Source organism: Balearica regulorum, chromosome 3 (assembly GCF_011004875.1).
Source record: "Balearica regulorum gibbericeps isolate bBalReg1 chromosome 3, bBalReg1.pri, whole genome shotgun sequence".
NCBI lineage: Eukaryota > Metazoa > Chordata > Aves > Gruiformes > Gruidae > Balearica > Balearica regulorum.
Window position 1 is genome coordinate 112,936,405 of NC_046186.1, and position 27,495 is coordinate 112,963,899.

At 58.9% G+C, this 27,495-nt stretch overlaps 3 protein-coding genes across 5 annotated transcripts; 2 read left to right on the forward strand and 1 right to left on the reverse strand.

Annotated features, from left to right (window-relative positions):
- Positions 1–272: 272 nt before the first annotated feature.
- On the forward strand, positions 273–6,185 carry CNPY3 (canopy FGF signaling regulator 3). The gene is made up of 9 exons (XM_075749521.1): positions 273–391; positions 551–1,091; positions 1,493–1,630; positions 2,109–2,281; positions 4,257–4,380; positions 4,655–4,751; positions 5,141–5,263; positions 5,431–5,548; positions 5,673–6,185. The coding sequence occupies exons 1-9, from the start codon at positions 340–342 to the stop codon at positions 5,882–5,884; spliced, it is 1,578 nt and encodes a 525-aa protein (XP_075605636.1). The 5' UTR covers positions 273–339; the 3' UTR covers positions 5,885–6,185.
- A 219-nt stretch (positions 6,186–6,404) lies between these two features.
- GNMT (glycine N-methyltransferase) lies at positions 6,405–8,860 on the forward strand. Its single transcript, XM_075749520.1, has 6 exons — positions 6,405–6,745; positions 6,915–7,042; positions 7,420–7,533; positions 8,032–8,174; positions 8,332–8,453; positions 8,559–8,860. The coding sequence occupies exons 1-6, from the start codon at positions 6,540–6,542 to the stop codon at positions 8,728–8,730; spliced, it is 885 nt and encodes a 294-aa protein (XP_075605635.1). The 5' UTR covers positions 6,405–6,539; the 3' UTR covers positions 8,731–8,860.
- Positions 8,861–10,202: 1,342 nt separating this feature from the next.
- Positions 10,203–26,559, reverse strand: PEX6 (peroxisomal biogenesis factor 6). 3 transcript variants are annotated; one of them, XM_075749523.1, is made up of 17 exons: positions 25,611–26,558; positions 25,354–25,514; positions 24,549–24,632; positions 23,105–23,207; positions 22,780–22,916; positions 22,584–22,695; positions 18,819–19,027; positions 18,025–18,217; positions 17,568–17,644; positions 17,316–17,448; positions 14,713–14,918; positions 14,561–14,622; positions 14,005–14,113; positions 13,066–13,182; positions 12,406–12,483; positions 11,082–11,221; positions 10,203–10,770 (listed from the first exon to the last, which is right to left on the reverse strand). In XM_075749523.1, exons 1-17 carry the CDS (start codon positions 26,493–26,495, stop codon positions 10,634–10,636), a joined length of 2,943 nt encoding a protein of 980 aa, XP_075605638.1. In that variant the 5' UTR covers positions 26,496–26,558; the 3' UTR covers positions 10,203–10,633. The 3 variants fall into 3 exon arrangements, 2 of the variants coding, with proteins under 2 accessions (XP_075605638.1, XP_075605637.1); XM_075749522.1 differs by having other exon boundaries at positions 14,005–14,146; XR_012834759.1 differs by lacking the exon at positions 14,005–14,113 and having other exon boundaries at positions 25,611–26,559.
- Positions 26,560–27,495: the final 936 nt, after the last annotated feature.

Here is a 27,495-nt window from a genome sequence, read left to right on the forward strand (position 1 = left end):
CCAGCTGCAGCACCTCGGCGAAGGAGGGGGCGGGCGGCGGCGGCGCGGCCGGGGCCGGGGCCCGCTCCATGGCGCGGCCGGGGCGGGGCGGTACCACCGGGAGCGCGGGGTGCGATGGGCTGTACCACGGAGGTGGGGGGGGGGTGGGCGGTACCTCCGCTGCTGGCGGGGGAGGCGGGGGACCGCGGTGTCACCGCTGGGGCGGGGCGAGGCGAGTGGGAGCCGCCGCGCTGGAGCCAGGCCCGTCCCCGCAGCCCCCGGGGCCGCCCCACCGGGACGGCAGGTGATGGGCGACAGTTGGGGGCTGAGCCCTCGGCAGCCCCGTGGACTGCGGCTGCCATGGAGGTGCCCTGGGTGCTGCTGGCCGCTGCTCTGCTCCCGCTCCTGCCCCGTGAGTATCCCCGGGAGGGACGAGGCCGGGGGACGGCTCCGGGGGTGGGGGGGAACGGGAGATCCGGGTGACACCCAGCCTGGGTGCAAAGGCAGAGCGTGGCTGGGCTGGCAGCCGCAGCAGGTGGGACACGGCGCCCCTAATCCCTGTCCCCCGCAGCTGGCAGAGCTGCCGGGCCGCTGCCCACCCTGGCCCCACCGCTGAGCATGGTGGTGGCCGGGCAGCGGCGGCGGCTGGTGGTCTGTGTGGTGAGCGACCTGGCCCCCGACTCTGGCCACACCGTCTGGATCTCCGGTGGGAACAGCAGCGCCCTGCAGTCCTTTGCCTATGGGGCCTCCCCGGAGGATGGTGGCACCGTCTGCACCATTTCCCTCCTCCCCGAAGACCCCCCGGCCGAGGAGGCTCTCGCCTGCCATGTGGGACCCAACAGGACATCCCCGACCCACAGCTCCAGCCCCATCCGCATCACGGGTACGGTCCCGCCGCTGCCCGGACCAGTGCCCCCCCCGAGGGCTCTGGGGCCGGCAGGGAGCAGGTGCGAGGCCCCACGGGCTGACATTGCCGCCCCAACCGGCAGGCGCAGGAAGGGGTTTGCGGCCCTGCCACACACCTGGTGCTGGGCCACCGCCGCTTCCCCAGCTGCTCTCTCATCCCACAGGCAACGAGGAGGCAGCGGAGCTGTGTCCTGGCAGCACGGCCGGTGAGTCTCTGGGCCCTGCCGCGGCGGGAACGTCAAGTTGCCGGGGAGGAAACCCGGCTGGGCTCCTGGCAGGGATCCGGCTGGGGCTGCACGGTCGTCCGGGTGGACCCGACTGGACCCAGACCCGGCGTTGTGGGGCTGGGAAAGAGGGGACAAAGCTCCATCTGGGTGGGGAGGGTGGGAAGGTGAGTCAGAGCCAGCCCTTGGGGACAGCACAAGGGTGACGCGAGGTGCCTTAGGGACACGTGAAGGTGACAAAAGCCCACGACGTGCCCAGGGAGTCTCTTGGGCCTCAAGTCTTGCAGATGCCCCCCCCCGACCTGGCCCCACTGCAGCCCCAGAGGGCACGTGGGGGCAGCGGGGTGCCCGTGGCGGGTGTCACCCCATCCCCTCCATTGCAGTGCCGCCGGCCCCCGCCTCGGCAGCCCTGCTCGTGGCCGTCCGGGTGGTGCTGCTGAAGGTCGCGCTCTCCAACGCCCTCCTCACCTCCATCCTCCTCGCCCAGAGCTGAGGGCCGGGGGGAGGCCCACCCCCGAGGGGTAAGTCCTGGGGGCACGGGAGGCGCCCAAAAGAGTCTGGAGGGTGGAAGGAGACCTCCCCGAGTGCTGGAGGGAGGGAGAGACCCGGTGCTGTTTGGAGGGTGCAGGGCAGGAAGAGAGAGGGGCTGCCCTGTTGTGTGGGTGGGGGTGACCCAGAATTACCTGGGGGGCAGGAGAGGGCCCCGAATTGGCCAGGGGGCGGGAGGGGGCCCAGGTTACCTGGGGGTCAGGGCAGGGTCCCACGTCTCCAGGGGCAGAGAGGGGCCTCGGGGGGGGACGGGATCGGACGGGCGCACACACGCACACCCCCCACCGGACCGGGGCCACGTGCGCGCCCGCCGTTACCCACGTGGGGCTCAGCGGGACGACCCGGAGGCGATTTCACGGCGGCTCAGGAGGCCGCCGGGTCGCTCGGATTGGCCGACGGCGGGCGGACGGGGATTGGCCGGGCGGGCCACGCGCGCCGCTGGGATTGGCCGGCGCCGCGCGGTTGCTATGGTTACCCGGCGGGGCGGGCGGGGCGCTCCCGGAAGCGCGGCCCCGGAAGCGGAGCCATGGCGGCGGCGGCGGCGGCAGCGCTGCTGCTGCTGCTGGCGGCGCTGGCGGGAGGCGACGACTCGGACTGGGTGCGGCTGCCCAGCAAGTGCGAGGGTAAGCGGGGCCGGGGGTGGGCCGGAGGGGCCCCACCGGAGCGCCTGGGCCCGGCTTAGCCGGGCGAATCTACGGTGATCGGCCCCCGCCCGCTGGCTGCTCGGGCCGGGGCTTACTGGTGCGCAGGCTGCGCCCCTGCGGGCTGCCCCTCTGCCCGCCCCCCGCAGCTCCTCCGCCGGCGGAGGAGGAGAGGGGGGAGCGCAGGGGCGCTGTGCAGTGCCCGCTGCTGCTGCGTGCCCGGGTGGGAGCGGTGCCCGGCGGTGCCCCCGCGGCCGAGCGGAGCCTCCCGCGGCCTGTCCCTGCTGTCGGCTGCCTCCTGTCCCTCTCTGGAGCAGAGGGTTAGGGGCGCCCTGGCAGTCGCTGCTTATTCCAGTAGGCACCGGCTGCCCGGTGGTTCGTGGCCTGGGCTGGTTGTCTCTGCTGCTCGCAGTTCGGCCTCGGTGGTGCTTGTTCCCTCAAGAGCCCCCTGATTCACAAGCAATCGAAGGCTTCACAGGCCATCCAGGGCAGGTCACAACGGACCTTTGCTGTCTGCCGTGGTTTCCTGTGTCTTTGCTGTGCAGGGACACATGGAGCTTGACAGCAAGGAGAAATCGAAGAAATGAAACTCTGGAGCTCTTTGCAGAGCTTTCCCAGCTGGGGAAGCAGCTCTGGAGATGCCAATGTCCCAGCTGTGCTGTGGCACCCATGTAACCTCAGAGAAGCATCACAGCGAGCCCTGACCATGCACTGCTCCTCTTCCTGCCCAGGCTCGGAACCCGTGTCAGCATGCAGCAATAGCCGCGGGCAGCATCTGGATAACTGGGCCCAGCAGTGAGTGCTCCTGGCATGCGTGGGGATGCTGCAGCAGGTGTGGTGTGGAGAGGGACATCCTCGAGGCCTGAATCCAGAGGGGCCGCAGGAAGGAACAGTCGTCCCACCTGAGAAATGGCTGTGGTCACCTCCAGCCCCTGGCGCCAGCAGGGAAAGGAAAGCGCAGGAGGTGCACGCAGGGCTTCTCGACACATGCACAGCAGCCCTGGAGAAGCCACCTCGCTCTCTTCCTGCCTGCAGCACATCTCTCTGCTCACGTCATTGCCTGGGAGAAGATGCGGTGGCTCATTGCTGTCGGACCATTCCTGCTGGGGCTTGGCGCTTCTCCCAAAGTGGGGACTGAAGAAGAGGTGACTCCACAGCACAGGACAAAGCTTTCTCCAGCCTCCCGGGACCCTGGCTTTGGGGGAGGAAGGGCCACACTGTGCCTGGCTTCCGCTCCTCCACATTTCCACTTGTAAAACCCCTGAGATATTTCTCTTCTGCTGCTCTCTGTTTTTATAGCTCTGCCAGACTCTTTGTTAGAGAAGAAATAAAGCTTTTGTTCCTTTTTTTTTTCTTCTTAGTTTTCTGAAAGAAAACAAGTGCTGTGTTGTAAAGCTGTTGGTGCTGTGGTCTCTGCTGCAGGCAGTGCCCCGCGCAGTGCTGCTGGAGCTGACAGCCCCTCTTGTCCCACCACCCCGCTCGCTGAGCTCTGCTGGCTGCTTGGTCCCCAACGCAGCCCGCGTGTCCCCAGGGCGCTGGGGGAACTATTACCAGGTGGGATGTGCTGGTGTCATGAGGAGAAGCTGTGACCCATGCTGGGGCTCGCCTTGTGAAAAGACCCCAGAAGGAAGGGAGCGGCTTGTGGCTCAGAGACAGGCTTCAGTGGCTGCAAAACCTGCAGGCAGAACTGGTGCCATCTGCCTTCCCAGCTGTGCCGTAGGAGCTGGCTGCGTGGATGCACTCACACCAAAGCATTGATTCAGGTGTTCCTGCTTCAAGGGATCTCCAGGGGCATCAGTTGAGCTGTTCCTGGTTATTTCTTTGAATGGCCAAGGTGTCTGTTTTCTGCTCGCAGCGGCTCTAGCACATCCGACTCCTCGTGCTCGTTTCTGCTGCTGTCCCGTCCCCAGGTGCTGTGTCGAAACCCCCTGACCCACGTGTGCTTTCCTTCCCGCAGTGTGCAAGTACGTTGCGGTAGAGCTGAAATCCGCTTTTGAGGAGACCGGCAAGACCAAGGAGGTGATTGACACCAAGTACGGCTTCCTGGATGGGAAGGGCTCTGCCGTCAAGTACACGCAGTCGTAAGTGAGAGCGGGACGGGTCATCTGCCGCCTTTGCTGCCTGCGGTCTGCAGAGCCGGGGGCCTCGGGAGCCCCGGGACCCTCTGAGAAAGCTGAGCTGTGCCCAGGCTGGCAGGGTGGGCAGGGCAGCCAGGGGGGTGACCCTCCTGCCTGGGAGAGCCCGGGAGCTGCAGAGCGCTCCCCCATCGCACTGGCTGGGCTGAGGCTTGCCCTGTGCCCTGGCTGTTCCTGGGGGGGCCGTGCTGAGCCCGAGCCCTCCCTCCTTTCCGTGCAGGGACATACGGTTAATCGAGGTGACGGAGAACATCTGCAAGCGGTTGCTGGATTACAACCTGCACAAAGAGAGGAGTGGCAGTAACAGATTCGCAAAGGTGAGGGCTGTCCATCCTCCAGTCCCCTGCTCCCCAGCGTCCCTTGCCTGCCCCTGCACTGCTGGGGCGCTGAACCAGGGTTTGTTCTTCCCATCCCCTGCCAGTGCCCAGCAGGCGAGGCTGCCCCCCAAGTCAGGTGTGGGGTGCTCTCCGTGGGGGGCACAGAAGGAGCATGGGGCTGATGCCAAGCCCGTGTCTTCCTGTTATTTTGGGGAGTGGGTTTGCAGAGGGGGATTTGCTGCAGCTTGAACTCCCTCCTGGTAACGCTGATACCCTGGGGACCCTGATTTTGGTTGATTTGCGCGTACCTGCATCCCTGGGTGCTGGGAGGGGAGAGCGGGAGCCTGGCGGCAGGAGCACCGCTTCACCGGGCAGCACTGCTCCCCCAGGGCATGTCGGAGACGTTCGAGACCTTGCACAACCTGGTGCACAAGGGCGTCAAGGTGGTGATGGACATCCCCTACGAGCTGTGGAACGAGACCTCCGCTGAGGTGGCTGACCTCAAAAAGCAGGTACTCGGCCTGGTGGGATTGGCGCTGGGTGGCCACCGTGGCCTTGTGGGCTGGAGCACAGAGGGAGAGAGGGTCTGGGGGTGCACTGCCAGGAAGTGGGGTGTTGGCAGCACCTGCTGCCCTGGTCCTGTGCCGCGTGGCTGGAGCGAGGCTTCTCTCCGCTCTAGTGCGACGTGCTGGTGGAGGAGTACGAAGACGTGATTGAGGACTGGTACAGGCACCACCAGACGGAGGATCTCTCTCAGTTTCTCTGCGCTGATCACGTGCTAAAAGGGAAGGACACAAGTAAGTCCTGGCTGCTCCCCAGGGCAGGGTGGGCACGCTGGGGAGGGCACGGGGACGCACCCCCCCCCGGGCACGGGGAGCCCCACTTCTCCTTCAGGGCTCCCTCTGCCCCTCTCTTCACCAGGCTGCCTGGCAGAGAAGTGGACTGGCAAGAAGGGTGACTTGGCAAGCGTGGGGGAGAAGCAGAGCAAGAAGAAGAGTGGGAAGAAGAAGAAGAAAGTCCAGAAGGATGACAGCGAGGGAGCTGCCAGCCTCCCAGCTGCAGGGGAGGCTGTGGAGGAGAACGGGGTCCAGGGGGAGGCTCCGCTCACCCACAGCCCAGCCGATGAGCTGTAGGGGTGCAGCCCCAGTCCCTGGGGCCACCTGCTCTGGGGTCTCATCCCCCCACGTCCTGCGGGTACCAAAGGAGAAGGGACTTGTGTCGCGGCGGGAGCGACCGCAGAGAGGCTGGAGGGCCTGGACCAGACGTGCCAGCCTGGGCGCGATCCTGCGAGCAGGGGGCTGGCGTGGAGCCGCTGCCCCAGCCCTGCTGGGGCTCCAGCTGCGGGAGGGCGCCGTGCTGCCCGGGGCCGGCTCCTCCTCCTGCCCACGCTGCCCGCGCCCGGCCAGGACTGTAAATAAAGACGTTTTCCTCAGAGCCGCCGCCGCTGCCGGCCCTGCTTCCCTCCGCGCTGCCGGGGCAGGCGCAGCTTCTGCTGCGGGCGGGGGTTCCCCTGCTCCCCAGCCCGGCCCGGCCCGGGCAGGCCGATGCGGAGCTGCCGCTCCGGGCCCCGCGTCCGGGCCCCGCCCCCTCTCGGCCCCGCCCCGCGGTCGAGCGAAAGGTAGGGGCGGGGGCGCGGCGGGAGGAGGCGGAGGGAGCGGGGATTGGCGGGGGCGGAGGCGGCGGGGATTGGCGGGGCGGCGGGGGCGGGGGCAGGGGGCGGAGCAGGGGCGGCGGGGGCGCGGCGCAGTGGGGCCGGAGCGCGGCCGGGGCCGGGGCCGTGTCGGCGGGATGGTGGACAGCGTGTACCGGACGCGGTCGCTGGGGGTGGCGGCGGAGGGGCTGCCGGACCAGTACGCGGACGGGCGAGCGGCCCGCGTGTGGCAGCTGTACATCGGGGACACGCGGGGCCGCACGGCCGAGTACCGCAGCTGGCTCCTGGCGCTGCTCCGCCAGCACCGCTGCCGCTCCGTCCTCGACGTGGCCTGCGGCACCGGGTGAGGCACCGCGCCCCGCGCCCGCCCGCCTCCCCGGTTCTTCCCCCCCCCCCCCCCCCACCTCCGGGGCTGCCCTGGGCCGCGCTGTCCCCGGCGGTCCCCAGCGCCACCCCCCCCCTCCCCCCAGCCCCTCAGCTGCCCCCGGCCCCGCTGACAGCCGTGTCCCCAGGGTGGACTCCATCATGCTGCTCGAGGAGGGCTTCCAGGTGACCAGCGTCGACGCCAGCGACAAGATGCTCAAGTACGCGCTGAAGGAGCGCTGGGAGCGGCGCAAGGAGGAGCCCTTCGACCGATGGGGTGCGGGGGCCGCGGGGGCCGGGAGGGGCGTGCAGACACCAACAGCCCACCCCAGCTCTGGGGGCCTCTGCCTGAGCCCCTTCGGCGGCTCCCCTGGCTCTCGGGTGGGGCCGACAGGCCCCTCGCAGTGCTCAGGCCCCCAGCATGGGTGCTGCTGGCCAGATCGCCAGGCTGCAGGGATGAGCAGGGACCTGCCGGCACCGGCTGCTCGACAAGCCCAGGCCGTGTCCCTCGCCTGCCTGCTGGCCCCAGGCCGGATCCAGCACCTGCAGGGGCCAAGGAAGGGCTGGGTGATGCTGGGGTGAGGGTCCTGCAGGCAGGGGAGGCTGTTGGGTAGGTGGCGTGTCCCTGCCCTTATACGCTCCCCTCTGCTGCAGTCATCGAGGAGGCCAACTGGCTTACGCTGGAGAAGGACCTAGAGAAGCCAGGGGATGGGTTTGATGCGGTCATCTGCCTGGGCAACTCCTTCGCACACCTGCCTGACTTCAAAGGTGAGCTGGGGGGGGGGGGGGGCGCGGAACGGGACACGGGGACCAGGCCCATGCACATGTGCATAGCATCTCCCAGCAGGCTGAGAGTGTGCCCTAACTCATGCCATAAGTGGGGCAGTGGATTACACACAGTGGTGTTGCTGTGTCATGGCATGTCTCCAGGGAGGCTGAGACTGTGCCCCAGTTCATGACGTGAGTGGGGCTACTGGATCCCACGGTGGTGGAGGAATCTGCGTGCATCTATGTCACATCTCTGGCAAGGCTGGAGACACACCCAGACTTGTGCCAGAAGCGGGGTGGTGGGTTCCCCACGTGGCGTGCTCTGCCCCAGTGAGGCTAAGAACGTGCCTGAGCTCATACCATGGGTTGGGCTGTGGGTTCTCCAAGCTGAGACTGGGGGATGGGGGCAGGCATGTGTGCGTATGGATGAGATGGGGCCCCGAGGGCTGTGCCACGGGGTGCAGCCAGTGCCTGGGGACACCATGGTTTCCTCTCCAGGGGACCAGAGTGACCACAAGCTGGCCCTGAGGAACATCGCCAGCATGGTGCGGCCTGGGGGCGTCCTGGTCATCGACCACCGCAACTATGATCACATCCTGGCCACGGGCTGCGCCCCGCCTGGCAAGAACATCTACTACAAGGTGGGTGGCTGGCAGACCCTGCCCCATCCCACTCCCCTCTGCCCCAACCCCAGCCTCCTGGCCCTGAGGGGGCCAGATGGGGCAGGGAGCAGGACCGTGCACAGGCTGGGGGCCACCACATCCCCACAGGACACCGATGTCCTCCTGTGGTCCCCAGAGTGACTTGACCAAGGACATCACCACCTCAGTGCTGCTGGTAAACAACAAGGCGCACATGGTGACCCTGGACTACACGGTGCAGGTCCCCCCCACCGAGGCAGGGGCAGCCCCAGAGCTGAGGTGAGAGGAGCCACTGGGGTGGCTCCTGGCATGTGGGGGGGGATGGCTGGCGCCATGCCCCGCTGGCCCCCCCCCCCCCCCCCCACCATCATTTCCTTCTTGCAGCAAGTTTCGGCTCTCATACTACCCACACCGGCTGGAGGCCTTCACAGCCCTGCTGAAAGGTGCCTTCCAGGGGAAGTGCCAGCACAGCGTCCTGGGTGACTTCCAGCCTTACACGCCGGGGCAGGCCCACGTCCCCTGCTACTTCATCCACGTCGTGAAGAAGACTGCCTGAGGGAACCACGAAGACAGGACTGTGGTGGCTGAGAGCTATGAGCGGCTCTGGGGACAAGCAAGGGACATCTCTGAGAGCTGCCTGGGAGCCCCCCTCCCCTTAATTAAGAGCACTCGTGAGAGCTACCAGAGCCTGTGGTCCGTGTGTCCATGTATCCATCTATGGGGACGGGGGCGAGGGGGATGGCCACAGCCACCTCAGGACTTCCAGAGAAGGAAGTGTTTATCCTGAGGGGGAGCATGGTGTGGGTGCAGGCACAGATTCCCCTGCCCAGCCCCCAGCTGCAGGTGCCGGTCATGGCTGTGGTGTGGGGTTTGGGGCTCCCCTTGAGGCAAGGGTGGGCTGGCTACTGGGTGGTTGCACGTCCCTGCCAAGCCTGCTGCAGCACCGCTCACAGCAGCATACCGCAACCTGTTTTCGCCCTTGCCGCTTCCCAACTAGGCGCTGACCCCTTTTCTTGACACCCCTCTGCCCTACCCAGGGGTACCCACTCCCCTGCCATGGCTCCCAGGGTGGGGAGGCTCCGCACACCCGCACCAGCACTTTCGCTGTGGTTGCAGCTCCCGCCTTGCCTGCCCTGGGGAAGAGGTGGTGGCCAGATCCAGCAGCGCACTGTGGTCAGGGACAGCGCTGTCTCAACACGTTCAGGTGCCAGAGCAACAGGGCTGGAGGCACGCGCACGGAATGCCTGCAGCTGCTGGAGAACCAGCCCTGGGGGGGGGAAGCTGGTCCTCGACCATGGCATGGCTCAGTGACGTGACCACCAGCAGTCTTGGTGCAGGCAGCGGTGGGGTGAAGCCTGGCAGCAACACCCCTTGGGCTGGGGCACGTACAGGTCCCTGGCTTAATGTGGGGCTGCCCATGAGCCAGAGGAGCAGCTGCAGGGACCTGGCAGAGGTAGAGGCAGCTGCCGGCCAGCTGGCTGCCACACACGGCTCCAGGGGGGATTTATGTGGCCCCTTGGCAAAGGCCTGGAAGCAGGGCACACGCAGTTGTGCAGCAGGTGCTGGGAGGCTGCAGAGGGAGGTGAGACAGGACTGCAGGGGACCTGAGCCAACTCACACTCAGCACAGGTTGGTGCAGACAGGGAAGCTGTGGGCTGCTCCAGCCAAGGGTTGAATATTTCCAAGGCTGGAGCCCTCTCTCTCCCTGTGACAAGTTTTTCCTAGTATCCAGTGGGAATTTCCCTCACTGCCACTTGCTCCCCTTTGCCGTTACCCAGCACCTTGAGGAAGAACTGGGCTGAGCAAACCCCACTCCCTCGGCCTCCCCCCATCCGCCACGGGCTCCAGCCACTCTGGCACCCTTTGCTGGACAAGGTGGCCCCAGCCCCGTTCACAGGTGTGCCCCCCCCCCCGCCACTTGCAGGGCATTGGTTTCTCTGCAGCACCCGGCCCACCCAGGGGCTCACAGGGACCTTCCCGAGCCCACAGCCACCACCAGAAAGCAAAGACCTCAGGCCAGGCAGCAAATACCTAGTGCCAAAAACCTGTATTTATTCAGAGAGACCACATCAAGCCCAGGCCAGCTGCAGCAGCAGTGCCCTGTGTCCTGCTGCCCTCCAGCCAGCACCCCTCAATGGGGGCTGACCCCCAACTGCCTCCAGCTTCCCTCTTGCTGCCAAACCGGGTGCAGTTTGGGCCTTGCTCCCCCAGCAATGCTCTGTTACCCATGGAGACACTCCTACATTGCCCACAACAGTGAGACTTGGCTTCCTCCCCCTGGGGAAGTCACCCCTGTGTGCTCCCGGCAGCCACAAAGAGCTCCCTGAGATGTGAGGAACTGTTACAGAACCCAAGCTCGAAAGACAAGGACCCAGGAGACATCAGAGAAGAGCAGGTGGGTGCCTGTTCGTGCCTGTTCTCTCACACCCCTTAACACATCATTAATGCGCTGCTGAGCATTAGCAGGCAGCAAACTTCTGCTGGATGAGTCTGTACCTGAGCAGTTCCTGCTCAGAGACCGATGGCTGCAACCTCGCAGCAGCCTGCAGGAAGTCTTCCATGGTCAGGATCAGAGCAGAGCTCTCAGTATCCAGCCCTGTGTGAGGGAGAGAACAGGAAAAGGCTGAGAGCCAAGTGCAGGGGCAGCTGGCAAGATCCAACAGCCCCCTCTCCAGCCACCAGAGACTGGAAGGAAAACCTGTGTCTCTCTCCTTCCCCCTGGGGGCCAAGCACTGGAGATGAAGATGATCTCATCTGCAGAAACTGCCTGCCTGCCAGTAACCTGGAGCCCAGCATTGAGACACGGTCCCAAAGCCGTCGAGGCTCTTCTCACAAAGCCCCGTCACCAGTAGTGGTGACTCTCCTCTCTGCCCCAACACGTGGCACAGGTATGGGCTGAGCTCCTACCTTCCTCAATCCACTCCACCTTGCGTTTGACAGCACACATCATGGCATCCGAGCACAGGGCGTAGATGTCTGCTCCTGTCAGCTGAGCTGGGCATTTTTCTAAGATGGTGGTGAGATTCACGGAAGGATCCAGTTTAAACCTGCCAAAAGAGAAAACTGCAGGTGTAAAAGCCACAGAAAAAACAGACCAGGAGAGACACGGCAGCTAGCGTGACTAGGCAGGAAGAATCGGAGGCCCCATGTTTAGCTGCTTCTGGACTGTGCTCTGCATGCTCCAAAAAAATCAAAGGGGTTGGTTGGTTGGTTTGTTTTTTCAATGCAGTCAATTCTCTTTGAAACATTCCCGCACCAAGGTCCTCTCTCCTGCTAAGTAGGATCAAAGGCAACTTTGAGTTCTCGCTCAGAGAAATTAAGTGCTCTGCATACCTGGGAACAGCCTACAGCCAGGGCTGGATAAGAACACGTTTAATTACAGACAGTACAAACCACTGTAACACCAAACTGTCCCATCAGAGCCATGCTGCAGACAGCGAGCCTCCTTCAGCGTGAACAGCAGCACGATGCTGGAGGGCACGACTGCCAAGCTACATGGTGTGAAAAGATGCTCGCAGCCAGCCCACGCTCTCGCCTCTCCTGCTAGCTTATCGTCAAAGGCAGCAGCGATCACAGCTATCCATGACAGAAAGTCCCTGCAGAGGCAGATTCACAGCTGCTCACCCAGCTGTGGTGGGTGGTACGTCTGCACCTGAATTGCAGGGCTTGCTTTTCTCCCTCCAGAAATGCTCTTGGGAGCTCAGAGCAGCTGGGGAAGTAGCCAAACCCTGCTGCTCAGTGATCCCATACAACCTGTGTTCGAAAAGACACACAGAGCACAGGCTGAACACCCCTTGGCATTGCAGGAGAGGCAGTGAGACGAACAGAGCTGCCTTCACCCTTGGACCTGCAAACAGCAGGAGATGTGCTAGGGGAACTCTTGCAGGAAACAAATGGGAGCTTCCTGCCATGTTGGTGCGCTGCAGTCTCACCACACTGTTAGGATCTGGCTGAGCTCCTCAAGAAGAGCTTGTGGGCATGGTGACTGGAGAACTCCACCAACCTCTCCATGGGGACAGCCAGCTGAGCTGCTCCCATCTTGTAGGAAAACCAGCCCCAGTTCTGCTCCTGGAAGTCACCCCATCCACCTTCCCTACCTGCTGGCTGTGGGTCAGTGACTCAGGTGCTCCCCAGGGCTCAGACAGGCAGCCAAGCTGGAGCACACTATGCATCAACCCCAGGAAGGCTGCGAACCCTTGGAAGGCTGCTGCGAGAGCACAGGGTCACTCACTTCCTGGTGACGGCGCTCAGCACCTGCAGCTGTGACTCCCGGTCTTCGTTTATGCCCACATAGACCAGCTTGTCAAACCTGTCAGCAGAGACAAGAGTCAGTTAAGAACAGGCCAAGACAAACCTGCCACCGGTGCTCACCTCTGTGCACCAGAAACTGAAGGGCAGCCCTGGGGCAGCTTCTTTTGCTGCCAAGTTCATGGATGATACAAAGCTTGGGGGGCAAGCAGGCAATGTGCTGGAGGGCAGGGCTGCTCTTCAGAGGGACTGGGGTAGGCTGGAGAAACGGGCTGACAGGAACCACATGAGGTCCAACAAGAGCAGATACAAAGCCCTGCCCCTGGATGGGCAAGCCACAGGCTCTGCAGAAGAGGCCCTGGGGGACGAATTCCTCCTGCCAGTTTGGTCCTCACTGCCCTGCTCTGCTGCTGGGGCAACAACTGGAGATGGGGGGATAACAAGCAGCGCTGTCTTGTGCTGCCACTACAGCCATAGGCACTGGCCTCCTCTTGGCTTCCTGTCTTCCCTACAAGCCAGGGCCAGGGGGCTTCAGGGACAGTCTCTGTGGGGGGCTACGTGGTGGGGACACAGTCCAGCTCATCACTGCCTGAGGAGCTCCGGGGAACCACTCTGGAGCGAGGCAGCATAGGATGTGATGTACCTGCCTGGCCGGAGCAGAGCTGGGTCCAGGAGGTCAGGCCTGTTTGTAGCTCCAATGACAAACACCTCTCCAGTGGAATGAAGGCCATCAAGCTCAGCCAGGAGCTGCGAGACAACTCTGCAAGGAGCAAGAGAGGACGCTCACAACTTGGCAAGTCACCCACTGTCACCCTCAGCCACCAAACGAAAAGAGGAATAAGCAAGGCCACTGGCAGGTGCATATCTTGGACTTCAGCTTGTATTTCCCTTCCCTGAAGAGCTGTGACACAGCCAACCAGACTTCTCCTTTTGAGCGCAGCCAGTGAGCATGTGGGATCATTGCAAAGTGAGTGCAAACCCCTGGTACCAAGACAGTCCTTCAGGTTTGTGCTCAGCTCTGAACCCTTCCAGGATGGCCACATGTGCTTATACTTCCTATCAGCATTGGCAACAGAGACCAAACACAGGCATGGCTATGGGTCAGAACCCCTCATGGATGGAAGATTGGATGGAGATACCAGCTTAGCAGAAGAGTTCTGGGGGAAATAACCCTGTTCCTGGGTATCTCCAAGCTGTATACACTTTCCTTCTACCAGAGGCAGCTGACAGGTTTCCCACAGCAGGGAAACAGCAGCTAATAGGAGGAGAGCACGGCAGGGGTGTGAGGGATGACCTTGGGGAGGCCAAAGGGAGCAGCTGGCAGCCACAGAAGCAGCTGGAGGAGACTCTGTCTTAACCAAATGTTTGCATAACAAGCTTGGGCAATCGGGAACCTGTGGCAATGCAAACAGCAGTACTAGTGTCCAGAGAGAGGAGACAGGCCACACAGAGGTGCTGAAGGGAGCAGGGAGGGAAAAAGTAGAGAGGGTTGGGATGGACTCTGCCTCGCAGGGCAATCCTGTGCCTCCCCACTGCTGAAGCAGGCATGCTGCTTTCCCAAGGATGCATGATGCTCACTCACCTGTCCATGACGCCCCCTGAATCTCCACTCCGCCCACGACTGGGGGCCAGGGAATCCAGTTCATCAAAGAAGATAATGCAGGGAGCAGCAGCCCTGGCTCTGGCAAACACTGGGAGGAGACAGCACAAAAGGTAAGAAAGACCTGGAGGAGCAGACAACAGCAACAGGCCCTGCTACATCACCAGCAGGGAAGAGCTGTGGATGGAAACCAGCTGCCCACTGCCTCATCACCACCAACTGCTCCTGCCTGAGGGGCTCAGTAGGAGCAGGGACAGGCAGCACCCAGCACAATGGGCCCCGAGGCTCAGCTGTGTCTCTGAGGGGCTGCTGTCCCATCAGAAACACCAGGGACAAGAGCGACAGGAGCAGAGAGAGCAGGAGGTGAAGCTGCAGCGAAGAAGGGAACAGACTGGGTGCAGGAGACAGTTGGGTTTGTGTCCTTGCTGGCAGCTGCGGGTGGGAGTTGAGAAGAGGGGTTTAAGCACGATGTCCTTCCCTCCAGCACCACAAAAAAGCCCTGTCTTCCCACACGCAGGAGCAGGATGCATCTGCTCACCGTTACGCACGTTCTCTTCGCTTTGCCCAACGTACATGTTGATGAGCTCTGGCCCTTTCACGCTGTGGGGCAGGGAGAAGAGGGAGACAGTTAGAACATGCCCATCCACTGCCAGGAGAGTCAGTCCCATTGCACGACCCCCCACTCTTCACCTAAGGAATGTCATGGTGCACGTGGTTGCCACAGCTTTTGCCAGCAAGGTCTTCCCTGTCCCTGGAGGCCCGTACAGCAGCAGACCAGAGCGGCACAGACCCAGCGACAGCAGCTCTGGGTGCTCCAGGGGCAACTGGATAGTGTCTAGGATCTCCTTCTTCACCTCCTGGAGCCCACCAACATCCTGCCAGGACACGGAGGGGATCTGCCAAGAGAGGGAGGGTCCCTGTCAGCACTTCTTCCTGAGCTCCAAGCAGGCCTCCAGTGGGGTACTAGTCATCAGCCCCTTGTGCCACCAGCTGTGTCTGGCTATGCAGGAAGTCAGCCCCGCACTGCACCGCCCAGCCATCCCTGCTGTGGGATCCTCCAGCATCCACATTTCACCTCTCCCGAGCCTTCCAATGGGGAAAACAAACTGCATGTGCCCCCAAGCAAGCTGTGCTCGCAGGGTGCCGCCTTGTCTCCAATCCTCTGTTGCACCTTGTATCACCTGTCAGCAAAAATACCCCAGGGAAAGTATCTGCCAGGGTCGCCTGCAGCTCTGTGCGGAGAGAGCCCTGCACAGACAGCCCTTGGGACACATGAGGGAAGGTAAAAATAAGAAAGAAAAAGAAACCCAGACCTAGCAATTATTAGCCACTTGTGTTCAGGGCACCCTGTCCCCGCAGGTGAGCCTATGCAAAGGCTTCACGCCACAGCAACAAAACCTGGGCTAATAGGAACCTCTGTCATGCGAAGGAGGATGTGAGGGATGGACATCCTGGAGGACACTGTACAGAAAACTAGCTGCTCTTGAAAGGGGGGATGCAAGAACAAAGTCCACAGATGCTTACAAGAAATAGATAGGGATGGGGTCAATGGCAAACACGCAAGGGATCATTGCGAAGAGAAGAAAGAGCAAACTTGAGAGGGGTGAGCCATGCCACTTTCGTTATTTTATGCTGAGCAAAACAGTCTTGGAGGATGCTGCTGCTCTGCTCACAGCTTTAGAAATAGCAGGAATGCCACAGTCTGCATGACAGATCCTCCTGAGAGTCAGAGCTGCTCTCCTAGGAACATGCAGAGAAAGTAAAGCCCCAAAACACTTCCTCCCAGCTGCTGGCTGGCTGGGGAACAGGTGCCAGCACATACAGGGAGTTTAAAAATACACTAGAGTAAAATTCTTTCCCCCTCAGCCAATTTGGCTTTGCTACTCAAGATGTTATCTCATGCTATTTCTCCAGCTGTCCAGCAAGTCCACCAGGAAAATCAGGTCAGACAAGATAAGGATTTCCAGAAAAAAAAAAATAAATCTTTTAAAGCAAAAGGTCACAGGCTGTCCTTCAGTGCCCATGAATGGAAGAGTTGCCCTCTCCTTTGCACTCTTGCTTGCAGTGCCTCGCTAGAAAAAGCTCTACAGACATCAGCACAGGAGCTGGAAAACTGCAGCAAGGTTGTTTTCAGGGCAGAACATTGCAAGTCTAGGGCATGTTGCAGACACTGCTAGCAAGGTTTGGCATTAGTTCTCTCTAGGAGGCTCAAGCTGTAACTGCAAACAAATGTGTGACTAACCAAAAAATGCAAGCAGGGAACTGAAAGTTATGTACATTGAGAGTATCCAGGTCTGCTAATGGGCTTTCTGAACTGCAGCCAATCACGAAGAAATTGATAAAGGATTGTAAAATACAAACAAAATTAGCTGCCATTCACACAGCTCACTGCCGAGCATGCTCTACGGTTATTATTTGTCTTCTAGCGAACTTGGCAAACACACCTCAAAGCAGGGCTCATTTCAGTCTCTAGTAAATGTATGAATGAATGAAGTCCCAGAGTAGTTCCTGGATGATGACACCAGCAAGGTGTCATACTGCTAGGGCACAACTGCAAGTGGGCAGTTGGGGAAGGCGCCAGAATAACTGCTCCAAGGCCAGTGTTTCCTGTCCTGTGCTGAGCTCGGTCATTCACACTGAACGGCATGGAGAAGAGGCTCCAATCACTTCATTTGTTCTACCACTTTACCCAGCAAAATCACCCCAAATGCTGTCTCCCTGGGTGCTGAGCTGCCAGCGGCAGATCACGCCCCTCCAGAGAAACTGACTCTGCTGGTTTTCTCTGACACCCCACGTCCCTTTCCCTGAAGAACCCCCAGGTCTCCAAACTGCCTGGCTGTCAGAAAAGCCCATGCAAGCTCAAGCACCGTCCAAGGACAGGGACGAAGTATAAGGCTTCTCACACATGTGGGGAAACTCCCTCACCTGCTTGTGCCCCAGCCTCTCTGTTCCCATACGCCAGGTGGCTGGAGAGACCTCAACAAGGCAGCCAGCCTGCAGTTGCCTTTGCCTCTTGAAAAGCTCAGCTACACAGCTGGCACCCCTATGGCACTACCAATTGAGCCATCTCCAATTAGAGTGGCAAGGGCTTCTCTGACCAAGTTCAAAGCCAAGAGGGTGAAAAGCACTCATGGGGGAAAGCCCACCGTGGGACTGTTTCCCATGCAAGGCTGGGGGATCCAGCAGGAAGTGATATGCAAGAGCACAGCCCCGTCTGGAAAGGTCTGCGAGATGCATTTCAAGCCATACAGCTCTAGAGAACCAAGCCCCGCTCCTCTGCCCCAGCATCCTACCTTCGGGGCTCCCACCGCCTGTGAATGGGCATCGTGCAGCTGGTCCAGTGCAACACTGAAATCCTCCTCAAGCACTGGGAATCCAGCAGTGCAGAAATCTCTCTCCACTTCCTCGCTCAGTCCACCTGGAAAACTGGCAAGGAAAGAGAAGGGAAGAACTCAGGCTTTGCCCCACTCCTGGCATTACTGGGCTGGCTGCAGCCCCACCCTACCCCCCCACCCCCCCCCCTCCTGCCCTGTTGCCTGTGCTACCTCAGGGCCTGGATGCGGGTACAAGCAGCTCGGCTGCTGTGCGACAACAAGGCACAGAAATCTCCCAGCACAAAACCCTGTGAATGCGGAAACAAACAGCATCAGTTCAGTCCCTGACCGTGGCTCCAGCTAGACCATAAAAGGTGTATGGGGAAAAATTCCTTGCAGGACTGTTCTTTGATCTTCTGTGCCCTGGTTAAAGGCTCTAGCTTCTTTTTTTTTTTTTTTTCCCCCTCTATTGGCTCCATCTTCTAGCATCAGCCAACACCTCTGCAAAAGGTGTGCAGTCCTTAGGCACTAGAAATCTGCAGTTAAAGCTGATGTTTGAGGACCAGGGTTAACCACCGAAGAAGTTGACTGGGCTGTGGGAATTGCCCCTTCTCCACTGCCAGGTAGGGGAGCTTGGCCCAGCACTCCCGGCCTGCCCATCTCCACATGCTGCTGTGGTTTCACTCACTGCAGTCCTGCGGGCCAGCTTGGATAGGCTCACTTCTTTGCCCAGGGGCAGACTGGCAGTCAGCATGCTCAACATCGACCTCCTCTGCTCTTCTGAAGGGGCTTTGATTTTCACCTCGTGAAGGAAAGCAGTCTGCACGTCTGTAGGAACATCCTGGGGCTTGCAGGTTGTGCCAATCACCAGGACAGGGTGGCTGTTGATAAAAGGGGGACAGTACATGGTCTCAGCTCTATGGATGCTTCCCTCTCACACTGCCATCACCCATGCCAAGTCGCTCTCCAGTGGCTAGCCTTTCCTCTGAGAAATGCACACATACTGGCCACGGTGTCTAGCAGCCACTCTCCTCCAGCTTGCCCTGGAACTGCTTTGTGAGCTCTGCCTCCAAGTCAAGGCCATTTAAATGGTATCTTATTTCTTCACTTGATCTCTCCCTCCCTGTGCCCTGGTACTTGTCATCAGCCTCAAGACTTTCCCAGGGTCCAGCTCCCTTCCAGGCTCCCTGCGACCCTTTGCATGCCTCACAGCCAACACACCAGGTTTGCTCAGAAACCAGCTTCAGACAGCAAAGCTTCCCGATTCCCTCTGACACTAAGCTGGAAGAACAAGGGCCCTTTGAAGTAAACAAAGCGAGCCTGGGATAAACAAAGTGAGTCTGGGAGAGACTCCACTGGATTAAAAATAAAACAGGGCATGCTAGCAATCAGTCACCTTGATGTAACGGTGACTGTTGCCCTAGGAATGGCAGAAGCAAACAATCACCTCAGATACCCACAGCAAACATGCAGGGTCCGTACCTCAGTGCTGGGTCTCTGTCCATAAGCAGCTGTCTCAGAGTAGCGATGACCCTGGCGTCCTCTCCTAGCCTGTCCCGGTCTCTGCCAAGCACCTCGATGTCTTTCAGCAGGAGCACACACGGATGATACTGCTGGGCCTGGGCGAAGGCCATCTGTACTTTCTCCTCTGTGGCTCCACTGGTGTCACTGCACAAACTAACGCAATCGACCTGTGAGACAGACCACACAACACACAGTCTGCAGCAGTTGCAACATGGAGAGCTGGGGGACCCATGACAACGTTCACTTCCATAAAGCTTTCCACTGGCAATTCACAGTCGAAAGATCTAAGTGGATGTTTCCCAGAGATATAAAATAGACACATTCAGGACATATTCAAAATAGATTCATTCAGGACTCCCTGGCATGGAAAAATGGCTGTTTCTTGCTTCCTTGCAGGAGGTGAGAGGGGTAGGAGAGTCTTGCCTGAAAGAGGTGAGGCCAAGGAACCGGAGGAGCCAATACAGTGGATGTCACGGCTCAGCAACTTAAGCTGGAAGGGATGGGAAAGCCGTGAAAGAGGCCAAGACAGGGAGAACAAGGTGCCTCAGAGGAACAGTGCAAAGAGCAGAGTGGGAGGCTCAGAAAACTGTTCAACCCAGAGCCACACAGGCTCAAACTGGAAGAGGAAGGTAGAAGATAAGGGGGGGGAAAAAAAAAAAAGTTAGAGGTGGATAGTGGCCCAGACACTGTTTACACAGCAAACACATGATGAAATCATCCAAAAGGGAGAGGTGCCGGGTAAGCCTTGAACAGCAGCTTGAATGCCGCTGGAAACAGGTAGTGCTGCCTCCTGGTGCTGCGAGGTTGCTCGGGGAGACCCAAACCATCTCTGGGATTCCCTGGGCCTCATCCTCAAAAAGGGTAGCTTGGAGCAGGGAGAACGTCACAGCCTCAAGAGCTGACATAAAGGGTAAGAATGGGGACACAGAGCAGAGGAACTCCTGTGCTCCGTGTGCTATAGACAAAAACAGGAGTTAGGGTTGTGGCAGGCACAGCCAAACGGCAGCAATATCTGTATGCAAGTACAGAAGGGCAGAAAGGACAAAAAAACTGCTGATCATCAAGTGGTGGAGATTACAGTGTGGAAGAATTACTGTGTCCTGGTAGGAGAGCAGGCAGAAGAGTCAGAGGAAAGGAAGAGAAGGTGGAATGGTAATGTAAGCACTGCAGTAAGTGAGGAAAGGAGGGGAGAGTGTAAAAGCTGGGATAGGAGAATAAGATGGACAGGAAATACTTCTGGCTTCAATAGTAAGAGTGTTAGTCTTTAAAGCAGCACAAAAGGCCAAAATCAGAGCTGTAGCCTTGCAGATCACAGAACCTGAGGCCACATGCCAGGACATGGCAGTGCTGCAGTGCTCCCAAACACATCCTATACATGGATCTGAAGGTACTGTGAAGTCTCTGCAATCTTGTGCTAGATCCCAAGAGCTATAGCACATCTGCAGAAGAGTAAGAGCTCAGCACCACTAAGGATCACATCCAGAAGATGAACTGCACAGCAGATGGCCAAGGCTGTATCTGCCTCCCCACTGACCCACTGTTACGGCTTTACTTGGATAGAAAAGAACAGTTAAAGAGTATAATGTCAACTCAACAAGACCCAACATCTAAGTAGAAGAACCAATCCCAAACATCCAAAATGCTTAGCATGTGTTCTGTGAGTTTACTCTAAAAATACCCACAAAAAAAGGAGCAAGCCTATGTTTTCCTGCCACAAAAAGGAACCTTCCAGCTCTCTTCTTTCCATCTTTCTTCTCTTCCAAGTCCTTTCAGTTTCAGAAACTCTCCTAGAAAAGTCACCATGTGACTTCCAATCCCCTCATTTTTGCAAATGTAACTCTACAGATTCAAGGAGGTGAAAGCATTTGCGGCATACACCCAGACCACCAGAGTGAACAAAAGAGGTGTGCAGAAGAGGTGTGTGTTAAAAATACTATTTTTAACAAGTCAGTGAAGACTGCCTTGGTGCCCAGAACCTCCAATGCTGGAGAGAGACAGAGGCTAGACCTCATTTTGGCCCTGAAGCTTATCCGGTACAGCCACAGCTGTAAGAACATATGAATGGCTGCATTGGCTCAGGCCAAGAGTCCATTTAGCCCACTATTTTGTCTCCAAGCAGGACCACAAGTGGCTGCTTAAGAAAAATAAGATCGGGGTAAGCACATATAACCCTCTCCCCTCAATACTCTTCCAGGCACCTACCATTCCCACCGAAAGGGATTTTCCCAGTCAGATGTGGTTTCATAACAGTAGATTTCTCTTCCAAATACTCTTACCTACACAAAAAACAATCTCCTTTAGCTAGACCCCTGATTTTCCCCAGTGTCATCCTCTGAATTTTTCCAGTTCAGCTTTATACTTTTGTGGTGAGGAGACCAGAACTGCGCACAATATTTAAGCTGTGGCAAGACACGGATCTGCACAACAGCAGCACCTACTCTCGAGTTTGTTTCCTAAAATATGATCTGATTTTTGACATATACGGAGAACAGAGCCCAAGTTTTCATGGAGCCGTTGACATAAAACCAAATTCTTGATACTGACTGGTAACAGTCAGCTTGAAACCTATAGTTTTCCATGTAAGACCAACTACGGTGAATTTTACCTGCCATTTCACTGCTCAGTGACTTAGTCTCATTAAAGCTCTCCTCTAGCCCAAGGACAGTCTGCCCTTTTCTCTTACGTTTAACAACTTAGCAACAAACCATCACATCACCGTTCACACCACTTCCCAGGTAATTTCTGAGCTCCCAGTGCAGATGCCTGCAGAGCTCTGCTGCTGATTATGAAGACTCACCAACTACTCCCACTCCATTCCCAACCTTTAGCCAGCACTTTATCCATGCCAGGACCTTCATTCACATCCCACTGCCACTCAGTTTCCCAAAAAGCCTTTTTTAAAACCCACATTACCTTCTCCACATGCGCGGTAACACCTTCAGGTAACTTCCTTAAGGTTTATAGCACAGCTCGTCTACAGGCCGTGAGATTTAGAACCAGATCTCACACACATGCCGTGTTCAAACCGAGTGCTGCATTTCTTTTCTAGGCTTCCCACCCAGCTAGAGATCTCAGCACCATCTCTGCCTCATTTTCCAACATGCTTTTTGCCCAGCCTATGTGGGGACAATTGCAAATACCCAATGCCACTGCAATTCCTGCCCTCATCACTTCTCCGATTTCTCTCAGTATATTTTAGTTCCTGCCACCCTTTAGGGGTATCAACTCAATGCCCTATCCAACGATAGGAAGTTAGTCTGCTGAAATACAACTGTGGTTTGCAGTATCTGTAAATTACATCAGACTGACAGCAATAATAGCAAGAGTCAGTAAAGAAAGGTACAAATGCACCCCCTGGGCCAAGAGATCTCTAAATTCCTGATTCCGGAGCACTGGAGGGTAGACGTCAGAGGAAACATCTCTTCATGTTTATGCTGTCTTCCTGAGCGTCTGTTACTGGCCAGTTTCAGACATGGGCCAAGGGGCTAGAGAGACCTTTAGGCTGATCCAGATGGTTGCTCTGAGGTTCTGCACACCAGCAGTCATAATCCATGCCAGAGAGAGCTGCTAAGCTCAGCATAGACTCCTTTTGTCTGCAGGTACGCACGGGTGGGTTCATGTCAGAGCTGCAGCAGGGGTGTTGCTACGGCTAACTCAAAGAACATTTCCCTAATTCTTTTCATGTTGTAAATCCACCAGTCAACTGACTGCAGGAGGTATTACCTTGAAGAGGTGGAGGTTGAGGCAGCTACACACAGCTCTGACAGCCATCAGTTTCCCACTGCCACTTGGCCCTGAGAGGAGAACGCTGCCGGCCCTGCTCAGTGCACTTGCCCTGTAACAGAGAGGCAGTTCTCCAAGTGACCCAGGAGCAGGGTCCCAGCTCTCCCGGGACTTGCTAGAAGGAATTCTAACTCACCAACTGTTCAGGTGAGGCCGAAGAGCATCACAGAGCTGCTTCACAACATCAGAAAGTCCAGCAGGAGACAAACTGCTCCAGAACTCATGGCTGTTATAGGCTGGGGCAGATGGGACAGCACTGTTTGTTGAACCCACCTGTGAGGAAGGGAAAGCAGCATTCTGTGGAACATCGCCTGGGAAAAGACAGGTACCAAGTGACAAAGTCTGTCCTGAAATGCCATTTTTCAATGGCAGGAGACACAAGCCTCCACAGGCACCTTTGTCAGTGCAACCTCAGCCTCAGATCTCCTGTACGCCCTCCCTGCTCTCCACTGACATCTTACCAGATAGAGGGAGGTGTTCTGGGTGTCCACCAGGTAACCCTCAGACTGTTCGCCTTCCACCATGCCTAAAATCTTCCTCACTTTGAAGTAAAGCTCTGGCCACCTAAGGGAAAAACCAAGCAGTCTAAATTGCTGAGTCAAGATCCTGAAGGCAGGAACAATATAGCTGTCAACAAGAAGACAGCTGAAAGGCACAGGTAAGCAGAGATACTCTTGCCCTCTCCCAGGGCCCACATGGATCCTTTATGGACCCCGCTGTGCCGTCTGGCCAGACAGACCAACAAGACTGTCAATAGTTACAGCTTCTGCTGGTGGCTTCAGTCCACAAGTACAGCTGTACTAACCTTATTCCATCTACCTAAGAGCTCAAGACATTCTCTCTTCTGCCATCGCTTCCTTCACTACAACTCTGCAGAGATTCACCTGCAGCGTATAAAACCTTAGGGCACAGAGTCCTCCAGGCTGCAGACTGGGACTCACCCAAAAACCATGACAGCCTACAAGCATCCTGCCCTGGACACCTCGCAGGAGAAATGCTTCTTCCTACTGGACGGATTAAGGGATCTGCAGAGGTTTCCTCCAGGATTTTCTCCACCCTCTGAACAGCCGTACCACTTGCACTATAAAAACAGTTCCAAGCTCTTTAGGTCCCATGAACTCTGCTGTCTTCTCTGGCTTGCCACATGGCTAATATATGTCCACAAATGTAAGACTTGTGCCTCCTACAGTCCTGCCTCCCCCTGAGAAACAGCCTAGAAAAGACTCATCGTAGCAGTGCTATAAAACTATTACATTTTAAAAAACATAGCAGAGCTGAGCAGCGTTGCAACACGTTGCTGGTACATCCTGCATGAATGATTCCAGGCAATTCTTCACATCGCATGCCTTGGTTATCTGTGGCAGTTCCCCCAGTGACAGCTGAAGCATCGGTATTAACACCAGCCAAATCCCGCTGCAAGCACCCCTGCTCTGATACAAAAGTGACTTCCTCTCATTTCCAGAACTGTTTCAAAACCATAGGAGCAAAATCAAGGAAGGCAGAATTGGTGGCCAAAGTTATTCCAGCATGAACTGTAAGAGCTTATATTCACACTTTGTTGTTTGTCACATGCTGACAAGCCCAACTTCCACTTTGCTGTCCCCAGGCCACCCCTTCCTCCTCTTCATTCTTTTTCCCCATCAGTTTTTTTTTTTCTCTCTTTTCCCTTTCTTCCCTCCATGACTATTTGAGTGAGCTAAGGGAGGCCTCCCTCTTAGCTACAGCCCTCCATAATCCAATAAAAACATTTCCCTCTTCCCCCTAAAATAAGAGGCAGATAAACTCTAAACTCCAGGGACAGATCAGAATGGAATCAACTGTCTTGTTTCAAGAGAGTCAACAGTGAAAAAGTATCTTTTTTCTTGCAGTATCCATGTAATAGAGCCATAGTTTGTTGCCGCCTACCTTAGGAATTTGTCTGCATTTACTTCTAAAAACTCAGCAAATCCGAAGGTTGGAACACATAGGATGTCTCCCTTCTGGACAAGCCTACAAAAAAACCAGGGAGTGTCACCGGTGAAAGAGAGTAAATCCTTCTGGTCGTGTGTCCTCCCTGCCCAACACCACATGTGTTTTGTACAGAAAAGAATGCAGGTATTCTCACCAACTCACCCCTTGCCTGTAAATAAAACTATAAATAGCCACTTAAGGATTTAGCATGGACTAGATGCGAGAAGGCACATCCAGACTACTAAGGGGAACCTTCTGGGAATGGTGTAGAAGATGAATGCCATTAAAGAGTGTTTCTTCCAGACAAAATAGCCTCCCTATCCCTGGAACAGCTGAGTAGAATCCCAACAACAAAAAGCCTTGACAGCCAAATGAAAGAGGCTCGGGGGCAGGTGTCATAAGAGAATATGGCAACACATCCAGTTTCCCGATTACTCAACTTCACTCAAAGCTGAAAACTGCCCCTGAATGGAGGTTTGTGGGCAGCACTTGGGAGCCCTCGGCATTGTAGATCCCAAGGAAGGAGACTTGAAGATGACTTCCAAAGGGCAGGGTAAGAGGTGTCGCGTGCAAGTGAAGCACACTCACGAGGAGAAGGCGGTACAAAGCAGATATTCTGAAACTACTCAGTGTCTGCATTAGGGCGTTGATTATGCACATCAGCAGTGCGTATCTGATCTGGGTGCCACAAACAGAGCAGGGGTGCGTCTCACGAATACACCCCGCTAACAGCGACGCGCGTCCTCAGCGCACAGCTCACCGCGGCGTTTCAAAGTGCTTGTAGAGGATGCGGTCGTAGCCTCCCCGGGCGCTGTAGGCCGGCGAGCAGACGATCTCTAGGTGCAGCTCCTTGGCGAAGGGGGGCACGGACAGCACGGACCGGCTGCCTTTCCCATCCGCGGCGCCGGATCTTTCGTACCTCTGCAGAGGGGAAAGGGCGCACCGTGAGACCCCGCCGCCGCCACCCCGGGCCCAGAGGCCTTCGCGTCCCCCCGGGGGTGCCCGGCCCCGGCTCACCCTCAGGCAGAGGTGTGCGGCGGCGACGGGGTCGCAGCCGAGGTTGAAGGCCAGGGCGGGGGCCAGCAGGGCGGCGCCGTCGGCCGGGCCGCGGCGGGCGGCCCGCGGGTACTCCCAGGGCGGCGGCCGGGCCAGCAGCGCCGCCAGGTGCTCGCGGGCCGCCCCCTCGGCGCCCACCCGCACCCACTCCCCCTGGAAGAGCCCCAGCGCCAGCAGCCCGCGCCGGCTCACCCACACCTCCGCCCCGCCGCCGCCCGCCCCGCCGGCGGGGGCCGCCCGCAGCCGCGGCGCCACCGACCCCCCGGGCCCGGCGGCGGCGGCGAAGCGGGAGACGAGGGGCGGCGCGGCGGGGCGCCGGCAGGGGGCGCCGCCGGCCGCGGGCTCGCGCGGCGTAGGGGGCGGCGGGGGGGCGAGGGCGGTGCGCGTGCCGTTGCCCAGCAACCCCTGGAGCGCCGGCCGCGCCTCCAGCACCAGCGGGCCCGGCCCCGGGCCCGGGCCCGGCAGCGCCTCGCCCCGCCGCACCAGCACCGCGCCGCCCGCCGGCCGCCCCGCCCGCCCCGCCGCCCCCAGCAACACCCAGGCCAGCGCCGGCGGGCGGCGCACAGGCCACACGGCCACCCGCCGGCCGGCCGCCAGCCCCAGCCGCCGCAGCAGGGCCCCGCGCAGCCACAGCTCCGCGCCCCGCCGGCCCCCCGCCTCCAGCGCCACTGCGCTCAGCAGCACGGCCTGCGCCCCGCCGCGCCCCGCCGGCCGCACCGCCAGCACCAGCCCCCCGCCCCGCCCGCGCAGCGCCGCGCACAGCGGCGGCGGCACCAGCAGCAGCGCGGTGGCCGGCGCCAGCTCCGCCGGCGGGGCGTCCAGCGGCCGCAGCACCGCTACCGCCATAGAGCCGCGGGGCAGAGCGGGCGGACCGGCCTCGCCACCATAGAGCCGCGCGGCTAGAGTGGGCGCGGCGCGCAGGCGCGGGGCGGCCCGCCGGGCCTCCCCACGCTCCTCCAAGGCCATAGAGCGGCGGTGCAGAGCGGCCCTGTGGGGTTGGGGGCGATAGAGCGGGCGCCGAGCGGCTGCTTTCCCTCAGCAGCGCCCCGGCTCGGCCCCGCTTCGGGCGGCGCTGGCGGCAGCGGCACCTCCGGGCCGCGCCGCGCCTCCCCCCGCTGCCGCGGCACCGAGAGTCAGCGGCACCTCGCCTGGCGGCTGAGGCCACTTCACCTCAGGGCCGGGCCTCCGCGAGGCCTCGCTCCCCGGCCCAGCCGCGGCACAGAGCGGCCCGGTGGCACCGGCCCCGTCTTCCTCAGGCTGCAGCGGGACCGCAACCAGAGGCTGCGGAAGGTGGGAAAGAGGGTGAAAGAGGCCACTAGCAGAACATGGAATAAGCGGGAAATGGCACGCACCCAGAGCAGAACAGGTTGCCCTCACCAGTGCCAACCTGGTGAGATTTTGCAGGCTGAATACATGCACCTGGTTCATAAGAATGCGCTTGTATTGATGTGAGTGCTGAAGTAACCTTGGGAAGGAGCAGTCTGGAGGAAGTCATAGTCTCTGATCAGTGCCTATGCCCTCTACCAGAACCCAGCTTGCTCTGGGGAAGGGGCTGCTCATTGTACCAAGTGCCTTTTGGTGATCCAAGAAGCGAGTAAAGAAAAACAAATGCCCATAGGATTCTTTAATTCTGCATCCAGACACCCCCGTGTGTTGCCCCACAGGTTGACAGGGGTCTGTTGGACTAAGGGGAAGGAGTGAGGCTTCTCGTTACCTGTAGAACTCCAACCAGCCTTCTCTGTTCCTAGGCTGCTCGCTGTGTCATTGCCCAGCTCCACATGAGGGAGCACTTACAAAACTTTGATACTCACTTCCTAACCTCCCAGCGTGAAAATCGGATCGGCCG